The sequence below is a fragment of the Oryzias latipes genome, chromosome 10 (assembly GCF_002234675.1).
Source record: "Oryzias latipes chromosome 10, ASM223467v1".
NCBI lineage: Eukaryota > Metazoa > Chordata > Actinopteri > Beloniformes > Adrianichthyidae > Oryzias > Oryzias latipes.
The window spans coordinates 9518986-9535055 of record NC_019868.2 but is presented as its reverse complement, the minus strand read 5'-3'; the positions used below and the strand labels follow the sequence as shown (position 1 = coordinate 9535055).

Here is a 16070-nt window from a genome sequence, read left to right as displayed (position 1 = left end):
CAGGAGCAGCAGAACTCGGCTGTATGTCAGAGCAGATCTCTGAATCAGCCACAGTCTGAACAAAGCAACTACGCCATCATGGAGAACTCAAAGCAGGTCAGTTGGGTCAAATCTTTTCCTTCATACTTAAAGGCCGGCCCACACAAGCTGACTGATAAAGCAGATGTGTACATATTGAATATTCCCACCCGTAAGGGGGTTGACCACTATGGGTTTCTGGGTTGTCCAGGCCCATTGAGGGACATGGACAGGTGTAGCCACATCTTGAAGGGAGCGCATGTGTGTTTTGCAGTTCCCTTGAGGTTTGTTTAGTCACCTTAAGGAACTTAGGGGAAGTGTATCGTGGACTATTTGTCCGGATAAGCGAAAACCTTTGCCTGCTCCCCTCACACACTTGTTACTCCAATTTTTGGGTCAATATTAGTATCATTATTGACAAAATTGGCGAAATCACCAATACTACTTTTTTTAAGCATTATAGATAAAAGAACTGCTGTTTTAGTAGTAGTGACAATAATGATATGGAAACAAAGTACCGGTATGTGTTTTTGATCCTTTCATTTGTAATGTCCTTCCACTCTGCTGTTCTCATTTGCCAGGGTTCCAAAGTCTAGAAATAAGGAGTTCCACATAGGCATTTAAAAAGGGATAATAAGCTAAAGAAGCTAACCGTTAGAATTAACTCAATTTGAATGTTATACAGCATAATAACAGGGATTTTAAGCAAATGGTTTGTATTTCTTTTATTTAATGAAAGTAACTGTAGTTCATTTTAATTACAGAGACAAAAAAAATAGTTCAATAAGTGGAAATGACTCATTTTAGAACAAGCTGTAGCACAAATTGGCCCATTTTATAAAGTTAAACTTAAAGTCCCATTAGTTGTTACATAAGTAGGTGTGTAAAGGTTGTTCCAGAGCAGTGAGTTGCAGCCACAGCAACAACTGGAAACCATTTGGTAGCTTAATCCCCCCAACCCAGCAGTAAGGCATAGAGTCCCATTTTTAGAGTTTGGTACGACTCTACCTGGATTTGAACCTACAATCTTCCAGACTCAGGGCGGACACTATACCATAAGGTCACGGTAATATCCCCATTCAATTTAAGAGGTTTTTTAGCTCTTAATGAAACTAAAAATTCTCAACTGTGCTGATTTAGATTAAAGCTTGGAAAGTTGTAGAGCAAAGAGAAATTAAACAATTTAAATGGTAAAATATCTTTGATATCTAAAAACAATTTTTAAGTCTTTGCAAAAATCAAATAGTTTGCTGTGAACACACACGCATCCATCCTCCTTGGCTTCAAGGAGCTGTGCTGCCTTGAGTCTGGTAATCATAAGACTACCAGATGTTGCTCGAGATTAGCTGGTAAATCAAACAGTGTCCTGCTGTGCAGCACCTTCCTACAGACAACTGTTCCATTAATGTGGGTCAACTAATCTACCTACAAATCTAATTTACTAAACCTCTTCTCCTGCTTTCGAAGATATCGTTTGTTTAAATTTCTGCATGTGTGGAGGAACTGTCTTTGCGTTTGACAGATGATTCCCCTTTATAGTTGATGTTTCTTCTTCCCCAAAGCAAAGGGGTTTATACAGGTTGGATATTCATTGCCTGAGCAACTTCTGCCGTCAACATGCTTTATACCACGTGAGAATGATCAAAGCTTATTAAAGTGGAAATAATGACTGCTCTGCCTCCAGAAGGAAATAATTCATGAGGACAAAGGAGTTGCTAAAAGTGATTCATATCTTTGCTGAAAGGAGAGCGCAGGAACAATGCCGTCCATACAGGAAGTGAAGATGACCCCTGGTCAACCTGAGCTTGGAAGGGACAGCCTGTCTTGCCACTGAAATGTGTTCCTGAAGTGCAGGCAGAAACAGAAGAGTAATGGCAAAGAGTGTGGCGAAATTACTGTTCATTAGCTGGAACAAAGCTGCTGGTGTAACAGGAAGCGGCATCCAGGACCCTGCTGTTCACCTCCAGGTATTTACACACAAAACAGGCCCGTTTGAAATATATGGGCTCTTTTTATGCCATCATTTCAGTTTAATCATTTTCACTCACACCCTGGCCGGCTCAGAACATATAGAGCATCCAATTTCTGGATGTGAAATTATTGATGTATTTTTCCTTCTAGCTCGGGTAAATTAGCTATTTTGGCCCCTTGAGAAAATCAGAGGAAAGGAGGAGAGTGAAAATGTTCTCCATCAAGTGTGATTGAATTGGATTTTACAAGATGAATTGCTAAGACTAGAGTTTATCCCAATTACCTTGCCAAGAGGCTTCAGTGCTTCTGAGGCCACTCAGCTCAACAGCAATTAGGGTCAGCGTTTAGTTATCAGAATGCCTCATTGTAAAGGGTGTTTACAGTCTGAGCAGAAAGTAAATGAATGCAGCAGTCCAGCATTTGCAAGAAGCAATTTTCGGCGAGGGCCAAGAATTTATGAAATTAAAAATGTGTCAGCCAAAGCATGATCCATTAAAAACACAGCTGTCACCTCTGCAGCCCACACATCTTTTAATCTACTGGAATATAATACAGACAAGCACAGTCTGCTTCTGTTTTTCCTCCTTTTTTTTGAGTGTGTTCATCCATTTTCCACTCTGTTTTTCTTTCTTTGATGTAACCTGTATGATTTGCAGATGTGGAAACTCGGGGGAGCCTTTCATCTGTCTCTGATGAGGGTTACATTTACCACAGAGTAGCATTAAGGCTGATAACAGGCGAATACTAGGGAGATATTTAGTCTTACCTTCCCCAGACTGGGGCCCCACAAATACATCAGAGCAAAAAGACCCAGAGCCAAAACCACCAACACCAGAGTCAGGACGAGCGCAGCCCACCGGTACGACTGACATTTAGCCTTCTTCTCTTTTCCAGTCTCGATCTGTAAAAGAACACACAATTCTTTAATATGCACACAAATTATTGAAGATAGTAGAAAACACAAAGTTATTCCTGCCCATGGCAGTTCTGGACTGCAAGCACTATATTTTATTCTCTATTCTTCTTACAGCACGTTTGAGCCAAACTTTCACCTCACCACATATTCAAAAACTTTGCACACACCTAGCACCCAGTGAAAATGAATTAGTGAAACCCCCCACCCACAGCCCGAATAAAGGTGACAATCAAAATGGCAAAACGTGGCTAGGGGCAAAATGCTCTTAAGGGGTTAAAAAAATATATTTCAAAGTCAAATGACAAAACTAAAATGCACATGTCAGGAATACACACTGTGTCAAATTGAGCAGATTTCACGTTTTTGCACCATACGGAAGGGAAAACTTTTGTCTGAGCAATCTTCAGAAAATTTCCCACACATGCCATCATGTTAGCTCTACAGCTTCAACCAAAGATTTGTTGACCTTTGATCTTCTGAAGAGGCTGCCATCTTAAAAAGAAAAGAAAAAAGCTTGTTTAGAACCAGCTTCAAATAAACTCCTCGAAGACTTAATTGAATCACAATTTACCTTTTTATTTTACTTTACAATTAATCACATTGCCGCAAGTCCTCAACCTTGAAAAGTTGCGATATGGCGTGTTCCACAAAACTCTCAGTTTTGTTTGTTTCATCAGTTTTGCTGGGAAAGGTCAGGGTTCAGCTACGTCCTTAACAGCTAACATGCCAACGACTACAGAACTCCATATCTAACTTTCAAATTAAACCACTTCAACTTTGTCTCTTTTATTTAACATTTAGTTTGATCATCATCTTACCATGAATTTTGCAAAACAGAAACAACAGAAAAAAAATCCCACGCTGTATTTACATACTCCTGTTTGGAACTTCTGACCTGAAATTTGTATACTTTTGCTCATGTAAACTGTTGTAGTGTGTGACCTTTCGAAGCGAGGCAGATATTTTGTTACTCTTTGACACAATAGGTTCTGCTCTGGCTACTGCTCGACGTCTTTTTACTGAGGTAAGCTGAATTTCTGCTGCTTCCATTCATACTGAACTGTGAACTGTCAATGCTGAAACTACCACCCAATTAATCGCTGCTGCGATTACGCACTGGATGCAGTAATACGTGACAAAGGGAGCAAAAGCCGCTATATTAATGAAGGCAAAACATCTGTGCTATCAGGAGCGTTGTTGCAATAAGTAGCAGGTACTTCATTTTGGAGAGTCAAGTGTGACAAGTTTGTTCTCAAAATTATCCTTGAAAAACTTCATTTGCATCCTGTGGCTCCTTTGCACCTTGTTTTTATCTTTTTGGCTCAGGCACCAACTACAGAGACTGGTTTAAGGTTATACAACAAGCATGTTTTAATATGAAAATCCACTCATTGGGCATGGAAAAGGGACCGTACCTGTTTTGTTCAAAGCCACAGCATGGGCTCATAATACAGCTGCGTCCTATTTAACTGCTCTTCCTATGACTTGTCATTACTAAGAACAGTTGAAGACCTTTTTTTTCTTTTGTATCTGACTTTTCTCTCTTTGATTTTTAGTCAGCGTATGTCTGCCAAAATCTACCCAATAGTATCTTTAGGTCAGTCATGTCCAAAGTACGGCTTGTGGGCCAAATGTAGCCCAAATTCCAATTTCCAACGGCTCAGGCTCCTCTCATATAATCATTAATATGCGGCCTCGGGAATTTTCCAAAAACTGTGTGTGTGATTCCTTCACTGTGTGTGGCTAAATAGCGTTTTAAGCCGTTGAGAACCTGTGGCAGCACAGTCACTGGACTCTTTTGTGACACTTTCTAGCTCATATCTAAAATGTCAACTGTAAATAAAAAAGAAAAGTTGACAGTGAGGACCACAGCTTCCAGGACAAGTGAAAATTGGCATCTTTTTTTCAATGAAATATTATTAAACAAGTGCCTGCCTAATACGTCAAAAGACTGTAGCTGTTTTCAAATTCAAACAGAAGTTGCATTATTATTTATTTTGCTGATACATTGTATCAATCATGATATTCTATGTGATTAGGTAAGTTTTGTTCACAACATGGTCAGTTTAAAAGGCACTTTTAATAAGGTGTTAATGTACCTTGAAGAATAATTATCAAATAATGTGGCATGTTTTAAATACAGCAAATTAAAGAACTGAACAGAAATATTCAAGTTATTCTCACCATAAAGTTTGGAAAGTCTGCAAAACTTTTCCAACCCAAAGTGTTTTCAAGATTTCCTGGAAGCAGCCATTTTGAAATGAGCAGGAAAAGTCTTTCAAGTGCCTCTAGTAGAAAAATGGTGAACTACAGAGCATTAAACATGGATCAAATCATAAACAATGGCTTTTGATCATGCTAATGAGATAGGGGTCTCAGAAATGTGTGTATCAAATATAACAACTCTAGTTATATAAGGTTAACATTGTTCAAATAATTTCAGACCAAACCAAATGGTTGGCCTTATATAAAATACATCATAAAATAAATATACTTTTGCCTTTGCAAACCTAGCAATCTCATCTTCTTTCAGAGTTTTTCCAGCCTCATTCGTCAGCATCATCAGGTCGTTGTTTACAGGAGTTCAAGGATGTACTAAGGCACTTCTACCAAAGCTTCAAACAGGCACAGCGCAAAGGAGGAACACCAAACTACATGTGTCAAAGAAAGGTTGCATTTTATTAAACTTCTCTTCAAATTAAAACTGCCTGCTGCAGTCAATTCCCAAAGCTTAAGGCCACAAATTAATAAAGACAGACTTTTGTTCCAGCAGAGCTCCTGCAGGGAGAAAATGAAAGCCACTCATTCACACTGGACCAGATTTGAAGGTCTCCGAGGACGGAACAAAAGCAGATATAAAAATATATAAATGTGTTTGAAAAAAAGGACAAACTTCAATTAATAAAATTGGTGTTTCTTATCTGTGTGTTTCAAATTAATGATAAAACAACTTTGCTTTTCTATTGTGGTTGAGGTTGCTCTGGTTGTTAAGCAGTGCGGATGTTTTTTTTTATATGTGGGGCTTACTTTTAAATTAATGGATGAATGCATTTTTACCAGTTAAATTTGTATGCTGTCAAAATGACTGAGTTTTTTTTCTATTTATGAAGCCATGTGGGTGGCATGACTGAGGGCAGAAGTGTGAATATGTGTTAATGCGCGAAGGTGGAGATGAATTCTCCAGTAAATTAGTGAAGAAAAAAAAGAGGGAAGGACAGAGAATATATTGTTCAAGACAACCTTAAAAACTTAAACTATGACTTTGCCATTTAATGTAAGCCACCTGCATGATTCCTCACATGAAATACACAAGACAGGAGCCATAAAAACACGAGGTACCTTTAAGTATTGTACATCCCTAGGGCATAATGAAAAACAGAGATCTACAGCATGAGCCAGAAATTTCATCCTCTCTGAATTTTTCAGTGTGGAAGTGGAAAAAAAAATGCGGTGGTTGAAATCAGTTCTCCTGTGGCAGGTTGCATAAGCAGTGGAAACTTAACTCGAGGACAAACCTCTCTCTGCCTGTGCTTTGAATATCGAATACTCAGAGGATGAAGGTGGAATAGAAAGACAGACAGACAAAAATAAAGTCAGGGATGGAGACGGAGGGAACAGTGAGTGCACAGCACTTGCCAAATACTGTTTAAAGGTTTAGAAGTTCAGAATCAGCCAGGCAATTCCTCCTGAGCTCAGTCAAGAAGAGCGCCCAGGGGCCTCTGCCATTATGCAGCCAAGAATGAATGCTTTCTTGAAAAAAAGAAAAAAAAAAAACAGCAGGTAGCTCACATATCCAAAAAGAAGAGGCATACTTTATCACACCAGGCCAGCTTCATTAAACATTTTAACTCCAGTTAAAGCAAAAGAGGCCACAGAAGATTTCTTTAGTTAGGCATCCATGACTGACAAATTCATTAAAATGAATTTTTCTTTTATTCTGATCAACAACAGATTTTAAAATAATAGCTGCTCTATTATTCATTTTTTTTGGTCATATGCAAAAAATCAAATACTGTTGTTATAATAAGGTGTTTTTAAGCTTGTTCTTCTAGTTAGTACAGCCTGCAACATAAATGAAAAGATCAAACTAAGACACCATTCAAAAGTGGAGATAAAGACAAAATGCCAGAAGATTTTGCACATTTTAGGAATAACTTTGTTTATTCTGAAGGATGTGGAGTCACATTTTTTTCAATCCAGTATAAAATACTTGTTCTAAGATTTATCATCACCATCATCATTGTCATTTATTTATTTATTTATTTATTTATAAAGCACGTTCCACCACCAGCTAGGAGGCCCAAAGTGCTGTACACATGGAGAACAAAACATTGTACATTCATCAAACATAAAAAAAATGAAAAGCATAAAACCAAATTAAAACATTGTAGAGACATAAATAAACTACAATGAACAAAGATTTTTTTTGTTAACCTTTCTGCACATCCCTTCAGAGGTCACCACAGCAAAGAGAGATTTTTACACCAGATGCCCTTCCTGACACAACCCTGTATTTTATCTGGGCTGGGGACCGGCATAAGGAGACCAAGACCCAGACCCCTTGTGGCTACATTGTTACTAGATTTCTAAGATTACAAGGTGCCTATTGATGCAAATATGTATCAAACCACTTCAGTTCCAGAATCATCTTAATTTACAGTCTACCTGAAAGCAAACACATGAGTACATTTTTTTTTTCGGAGCTCAAAATAAATTTAGACATCAAGGGGTTAACTTCACTATCACAGGTTTCTTTAAAAAGTATTTTTAGAAAGTACATCCATCTGCCACCAATTCTGTAAGGTGTTAAAAGAAGCACAAACTATGGAGGAAAATAAAATGATCATTGCGGTGAATTGATTTAGTAATTTCAATGAACCAAATAAGAGAGAGGGACTCACATCTTTCCACAAAATTTGTTGACTGACAGCCTCCATGATGCAAGCCCAGAGAAGGAATTTTTCCGATGCTCTTAGTTGGGGAAAATACCAACGTTCTGCACAGCAAAGAGTCCCAGCTTCATTCCACGGTTGTAATTTGGGAGTGTGCTGAAGGGGAGGGCAGTGGAGTGGAATAACAGGAACATTTGTGATACCCATCAAAAGTAAAGCAGATGTCCCTCCTGCTGGCTGGCCTGCCTCCCTCTTAGAGGTGGAAAAAGCACAAATTATTTTCAATAAATGATCTTGTGATTCTGCTCCCCTGTGCCTTAAAGAACACATGCTTTGAAAAATCAATAATTATTTAAATTATGCATTCTGGTGTTTTGTGCTTTCCTTTATTTGTGTCCATTTTTTTTCCCTCAAGCACACACGGAAGACAAAACAAAAGCTGAGATGACTGAATAGAAGCATGACAAAAGACTAACCTTTTAGAGTGAATATAATTTGCACTTGTGCACATATTGAGAGAAAACAGGACTGGAGCTGGCTGAGATTGTTGGTTTTTTTGTCCAAGGACAGAACTTTATAGGTCAGCTGCAGGCATGTTTAAAAGAATAATGCTGAAATACTGGATCTATTCCTCCACCAATACCAACCCCAGTCCATAAAAAGGAAAAGCTAGATCATTTCAGAAACTAACCAGTAGATATAATCTCCTCTACTTTCCTTAAAAAAAAAAAAAAAAAAAAGGGATTTTGGTGCCTTGCATTATGCATGTGTATTTTACACATTGGCCTCCTAAAGGCTGGTTTGTATTGGGATGGCGTTAAAGCACAAAATCAAGACTCAGATTTAAGGTTAAACGTTGGATCTCTTGCAGATGACTGTAAAGAAACACTTTTGGGGGTCAAAAGCTGCAAAGTAGTTCTTTGAACGTAAACAATCTACAGGGTGCAATTAGTAGTAAACCAGGTCTGAAAGCCACATGGAGGATTGGGCTGAATTACATGTGCAGCAACTGAAGCAACTTTAAAAAGTAAATATGTCTAAAGTGCACGAAGCCTCATAATCCAATCTGATAGCCTGCGGTTGTTTTTCTCAAAAACACGGTGCACAGTAGCTCTAACTTTTTATTTCAGAAATGTCGCTGTGACTCTGGAAACTGATTTTCTTTGGTTTTTGTCAGAACATTGATGAATGGGAAAACATGTCCCCGTTTAGGTTCATAAGATTGAATCTGGCTGAAGAATGAGAGGCCAGTATGGATTTAAATAAATGCAGTTTTCTTATTTTAACTATTTTGTTTGTTTACTTTAAAAATCAACAAATACACATTCGACCATCCATTTTAGAAGAACATAAACACTCACCTGAGCACAGGTGTTAGCTCACCTTTGCACTAACAGTTTGCATGATTGAATGAATGAAATATTTTACACTAGTTGGTTTGAAGGCATAAGTATGCGTGTGTGAACACTATCTGTTTTGTGTACATGTTGACATGTGGACATTTTTGCAGCTAGCAGGTGTGTTGATAACATTTGAGTGTGTGTGTGGACAGGCCCCGTCCTTTTTGTACTACATTTGAACCTTACCGTAATGATAAACAACCAGTAAACTTGTCTGCTCTATGCTGCTTCATGGTCTTACCCCCCCTCTCACTATCACCCCCCCCCCCCTCCTCTAACATCCCTCTCTCTTCTTCCCTTCTTTCCTTTTCCGTCCGGTCCAACACCAAAGATTTTCAAACATGATTGAAATTAATAAAGTATGGCCTCAATTACAAAAGGGGTTTATTCAGACATACCTCTGGTTTGTGTGAAGATTAACAACCCCTGTTGTTAAGGTAAAATATGTTCAACACAAGAGGCCATCAGCTCTCATCTGTCTGCCCAGCTGTTGGACAGGACAAGTTAAAAAAAAAAAAATAAAAAAAAAATCAACAAATACAGGACATACCAGACAAAATGTTTCATAGACTTTAAGTTTTTGAATTTACACTGGAGTGAAAACAAACTGCCTTTCCACTTGGTGAAGCGATCATATTCTATTTCTAATGTGCCATAATAAGAAAATCAAAAGGTCGCCTTGTCCAAGTCAGCATCAGAATTTTGTTTTTCTGTTTCAGAGTGTCTGCAAACTCTAACCTAAGGCTCTGGAGCCTCCATTGTGGCTCTTTGGGTTGGAAGAAAAATGCACAGTTTAAAGGAAAAATGAATTTTGGTTAATTTGTTGAAGTTCATTTAGTTTTGTCATTTCTGTTTAGATTTTTGATATTAGATATTAGATTTCAGATATTGTTGTTTCTATAATTTTTGTACTTTGTTCACAATGATTTTTTGAAAATTGGAATCTCCGAATCTAGAGTAATATTGTCAAATTTTGAAAGCAAAATAACAAAAAGGATGAATGTTCGCCAAAGTCATTATAGAAAATACAATGTTTGACTTGGCTTTCTTATATTTTTAAGTCAGCAGGAGGAATTTATGTTTAAAGGGAACTTTTATAGGCAGCTGTCAAATGTAAAGGAAGTTAAAATGATTACATAAAGAAAAATGCAACATTGTTATAATTTAATTATTGTAAAATTTAAAATCTAAATTTGTGAATAAATGGCTTAATGGCCACACAATCATAAATAAAGTTTATTTTTATTTTTCTAAACATCAAGTTGAGGCTTTGCGGTTCTCACTGGGTTTTAGTCAGTAAGAAACTGGACCATATATCTTTTTTACAGCTAAAGGTAGCAGACCCCTGGTCTGAATAATCCAATGGACTTATGTTAAAGTCTAAAAAACTAGCAAGTGAATTCTGGCTTGGTTCATTACAGTGTGAAAACAGACAAACTAAACTGGGGACAAAAGATTAGAGAAAAACAGAAGTGATGAGCGTATAGGTAAAAAAAATCTGCACAAATTAGGAGAAATACAAAAAACAGTAATGAGGAATACATTAACATTGTGTGACAAGGTGAAAATGCTGATCTATGAAAACGGGAGGAACTAATGGGATTTGCCGATTCTTATTTTATCATGTGTTTGCTTCATTTCTTCTATATCAGTGCTCAATGTGGCAATTTTGCCTGTTTAAAAAGGAGACCAGATGTAAAATCTTTAGCTATTCCTTAGCCAATCTCACCATACCAGTCCAAAAGTATCCCAAGTTAGTACCGATGTAGAAGGTTACATGGGATTGATGTTGACTTTTAGTTGTGAACTCTAGCGTGCAACATGGTGTGCCAAATGCTAAAGTTCAGCAATTAAAAATAATTGTTTTCGTTTGACATCATTTCTCACATTTGCTGCATTTTCTGTACTTTTTTCAGTTTTCGTCGAAAGATAATAAAATTAAAACAATTGAAATGCTTCATATAAAAAAAGTTAAATGTTAAATGCAAGTTTAAATGTACAAAATTGTAAATGTAAATCTTGAACATCAAATTTTAATGTATATTTTAAATTTAAACCTAAAACCCAAAATGCAAAACACTCAGAAAGCAGGGAAAAGCAAAGCTTTATGTCTTTCTTTTCAGAATGGCACACAGGCAGATGATCAGGCTGGCATGGAAGGAACCAGATCCTCCATTCAGAAAGGGGGCAGTATTGAGCAGACTCCCAGCATCTCTGAGCAGGCAGGACACCACAGGACAAATAATTGAGGCAACTCAGTTTACCTAGGGTGGTTAGTTCCAGAATGAGCAGGGTAAGACCTCCAGACTGGAAAAAGTACAGACAGAGGTGATTATTTGCATAAAGGTGTGTGCTGAATAGAGGAAGGGGTGTTTTGAGGCTTGCTTCATGTAGGAGAGGAGCTAAAAATAGTGATGTACGAAGCCTTACTTCCTGGCTGATTCAGGAAGTGGTTCGGATTGTGCCATGAGTTTTGACAGTTGGAATGAATCCCTCAGGCTCCCTTCAAAATGTGGGTTTTTGATGAGGAGATACAGTCAGTGAGGGTTTGGAAATAGAGTTGAGATTTAGGAGAAACTGTTGAATAAAATCACATACAATACCTGTGTTTTTCTGTCCTGATTGTCACATGAGCACAGCCATAAAGTAACACAAGCACAGTGACATTACATTCACATTTCCAATGTGTTCCTACTTTTGCTTTTAACCCGGCCATTGTATCTTGAAAACAGACCCCATGTTAATATAGTCACATTAAATATATATATTGCTATCGCAAACATTTACATTTATAATTCATTTGTTTGATAACGTATTTCTACTAAAATCACAATGATTCTAGTAGAAGCTTTAGCTGTAATAACTTTTTTTGTCCACTGGATGACAGTGGAGCAAATAAAGCACCTCAGCATTGGCTTAACCCTTGTGCTATCTTAGGTGACCCCACCCTTACATTAACGTGTTCTCCCTACCATGACAAAGGTGGATAAAGGTGAAGAGGATTTCATGTAATCCATGGACACCAGTGAAGATCACAAATCATTGAAGAAAAAATATTTAGCGCATTGTATTGTGGGGTCTAGATGACTCAACTCCCAATGGTCAAAGTGCCTAGGATAGCACAAGGGTTAAGAGTTGAGCAATTGGATGGAATGCTTCAGTGCTTCATGGGGCTTCATCTCACCATCACTAGGCGGAAGGGATTACAGGGCAGATTTGGGTCAAAACATGTACTGGGAGATAGCACAGGATACCAACCAAAAGGAAAAAAAGAAAAACCATACAACCCCAGAGAGACTACACTTTTCTGACAGAGGCCTGGTGGTGAGCAGGGGTTAAAATAGGCAGGTGAACAGGTGTATGGGATGAGGGTGCATGGGTAGGCAGGGGAGGCACAGGAAGGGGCAGAATCTCAACACCCCTACAATTGTAAGAAAATACGGCAGACTTTCTAAGTGAATGAAACTGGAAAGTCTGTGTTGGCCAGTGTACTGGCTGCATTGCACACTTGCATCAATTAATGATTTTGGATATTTGGTTGAGTAAAATTATGCTTCTTTCATAAAGTAGTCATGCTTGAATAAGTGCTGGCTAAGATAAACAGCAAGTCAAACTGACGGCACCATCCACAGCAATACCGTCACTTCTCACTATCACTTCATCGTGAGCACTTCAAAAGAAACTACAAAGAGATTACGTTTCTTCAAATTCCATGAAACACTTTACCTAATAAATTATTTCTTATGATCACGATTACGATTACGATCATTTTTGGAAATAACAGGGCACTTTTCAGACAATACTGTGATTCAGTCATTGTTTTTTTTGTCTTTTACTTCATTCTGCAGGAATGGAAGGACTCTTAATTCTAAAGACTGCTGTTTACAGGGACACTAAAAGCCCGTTCACACCGGGACGAATTTCGCGCGCGCTATTCGCTAACGTTTAACGCCTTGTGACTAAACAAAGGGCACCAATGTGAATGTGCACACCAACGTGAAAAACGCCACGCGTAAAAGCGTCATTTTTTAAAAAACGCCTCGGGTTCGTTTTTTTGGTTTGACGCGCCGCGTCAAAAACTATACAACCAATGAGAATGGCGCTCTTGCACACGTGTCTGGAGCTTCTGAAGTTACAGTAAAACACAACTTGGGGGCGCTCAAACACAAAACTGTCTTGCTGAGCGCACATACGTCACGGCGAAAAAGATTTACGCCAAGTAGCATCTACACTGCCGCGAAGAAATAAGACGAAGAAGATGCACTCACTGACGGACACTCTAAAATATCCCGGAAAACGCTCATGATACATTTTCAGCTCTTGTACCAGTCGATAAAACTCTCCATGTTCTTCTCTTCTCGTAACTATGGGATGTACCCAAAATCGACGTCTTTTCCGGCGTCTTTCATCATTCAACAGAACAATAATTTCTTCATCGCTGGAACTGGAGCTAGAGGTATGGTGCTGGAAATATTCATGTTTTCTTTGTATGATTCTGACAAGCGTGTAAATACTTGCTCTCTTCTTCTGAGTGAAAAGCGACTTTAAGAAGCGTAAAGTTGCGCAGCGCCACCTTGTGTACAGGGGGTATTTCTGTTTTACATTAAGCGCCATCTAATGTTAGGGAATGAAATGGCATGTTCGCTCGGCTCATCGTCAGTGAAAATCGCCTGGGTGTGAACACAAAAAACGTGTTGAAAAACGCTGGCGAATAGCGGCTGGCGAATATTCGTCCCGGTGTGTATGGGCCTTTAGATTCTTCACACTACTTAATAATCAGGACTCACAACAACTTTTTGTTACTGCAGCCCTGCTTGAAAATGATCATGACAAAGGCAAAACACTGTTCCAGAAAGTACTAGAATTAAAATGAAATTACTACAGGGTTATATGGCTAATACTGCACTGCCATACTGTAACGCTATGGACATACCGGCCATGTGACGCAAATTTTTTAAATGATTTATTTTTTTAATAACGCATGTCCGCCACCTACTTTTGGAAGAGGATTTATGGGAAATATTGAAGCTTTGCAAATCTTATTGTCATGGTCTCGTGGAATATTCAAACCGACCCAAACGCTGGAACCCAGAAGAACACTTGGAGACGTGAGGTAAGTTAAGGTGGTTTAATTCACAGGAGGTGAGTATAGAACTAGATTCTTGATGCGGCGTGGCGGCTGACTGGAGGTTTGTGGCAGGATGAACCAGAGAGCGTGACTTCGGCTGAGTCCGAGGAGAAGGATGAGGAGCGAGAGCAGAGGACGGCGACCCGAGGTTCCCTTGTGATGAAGACGGTTCCGTGGGAGTAACAACGAACTGGCACCGAAGAAAGGTCCTGGATCTCCTTAAGAAGGCGGGGAAGATGATGAGGTAAGTGGAACCAGCTGGTCGCATCCAAGGCAGAGCAGGAAGGGGGGAGGAGGCAGGTAGCTGACCGAGGCACCATGTCAGTACCCCCCCCTCAACGACCGCCTCCAGGCGGTCCAGGACGACGGTCCGGGTGGGCACGGAAGAAGTCGTCGATCAGGGAACGGTCCAGAATCATAGAGCGGGAGATCCATGAGCGCTCTTCCGGACCGTACCCCAACCAGTCCACGAGAAACTGGAAGCCCCTACCACGGCGCCGGACGTCCAGCACACGACTGACCGTAAAGGCAGGCGCACCGTCAATGACCCGGGCGGGCGGAGGGGAAGAGGACGGCGGGCACAAAGGGCTATCGCTGACAGGTTTGATCTGGGAAACGTGGAACGAGGGGTGAACTTTCAGAGCAGCAGGCAGGCGCAGGCGGACACAGGAGGGATTGATGATGCGATCAATCACGTAAGGGCCGATGTATCTGGGAGCCAGCTTACGTGATGACGCCTGAATGGGGATGTTGCGAGACGATAGCCAAACCTTCTGCCCAGGACGGTAATCGGGACTCACCACCCTGTGACGATTAGCGATCTGGCAGTTGCTCTCCCTGGTGCGCAGGAGAGCAGCCCTGGCCTGACGCCAAATGTCCTGGCACCGTTGAAGATGGAGCTGAACTGAGGGCACTGCCAGATCGAATTCCTGAGAAGGAAACAGAGGTGGTGAGTACCCCAATGAGGCTTCGAAGGGAGACAAGCCAGTAGCGGAAGAGGGGTGAATGTTGTGGGCGTACTCAACCCAGATGAGAAACTTGGACCAGTCCGACTCGTTCTGAGCTGCCAAGCACCTGAGAGCCGCCTCCAGCTCTTGGTTAACCCTTTCAGCTTGCCCATTGGATTAGGGATGGTAACCCGAGCTGAGACTGACCGTGGCCCCGAGGGCAGAACAGAACGATTTCCACACTTGGGACGTGAATTGGGGTCCACGGTCAGACACGATGTCACAGGGAATTCCATGGTAGCGAAATACGTGATGGATCAGGATCTCTGCGGTGTCTGTGGCGGAGGGAAGCTGGGCCAAGGGAAAAAAAATGAACGGCTTTGGAAAAACGATCAATGATCGTCAGAATAACAGTGTGCCCTTGGGAAGGAGGCAACCCAGTAACGAAATCCAGAGCGATGTGCGACCAAGGCCGACTGGGTATCGGCAGAGGCCGCAGTAGACCCGAGGGGGGTGAATTAGAGTTCTTAGAGCGGGCACAGATGGTACAAGCTGCCACGTACTCACGAACGTCTTTTTCCAGGGAGGGCCAGAAAAACCTTCGACGAAGCAAATTGATAGTCCGGTGGACCCCTCCATGACAGGCGATCCGGGAAGCATGCCCCAAAGTGAGCACCTCGGACCTGAGAGAGTCAGGCACATACAAAGTTCCAGGCGGACAGGTAATGTGATTAGGTATCTCACCCTGGGCTTGCTGGATCTTGTTCTCAATCTCCCAGGTGAGAGTACCTATAAAAC

General features: G+C 40.3%; 1 protein-coding gene across 1 annotated transcript in view; it reads right to left on the bottom strand.

Moving 5' to 3' along the window:
* tnmd (tenomodulin) overlaps positions 1 to 7981 on the bottom strand; it is a 123946-nt gene extending 115965 nt beyond the window's left edge. The window contains exons 1-2 of the mRNA XM_004073071.3: positions 7807 to 7981; positions 2756 to 2890 (exon numbers count right to left, since the gene is read on the bottom strand). Of these exons, the coding sequence (XP_004073119.1) occupies positions 2756 to 2890; positions 7807 to 7842 (171 nt within the window). The 5' untranslated portion in view covers positions 7843 to 7981. The remainder of the gene's footprint in view (positions 1 to 2755; positions 2891 to 7806) is intronic.
* Between the last annotated feature and the right edge of the window lie 8089 nt (positions 7982 to 16070).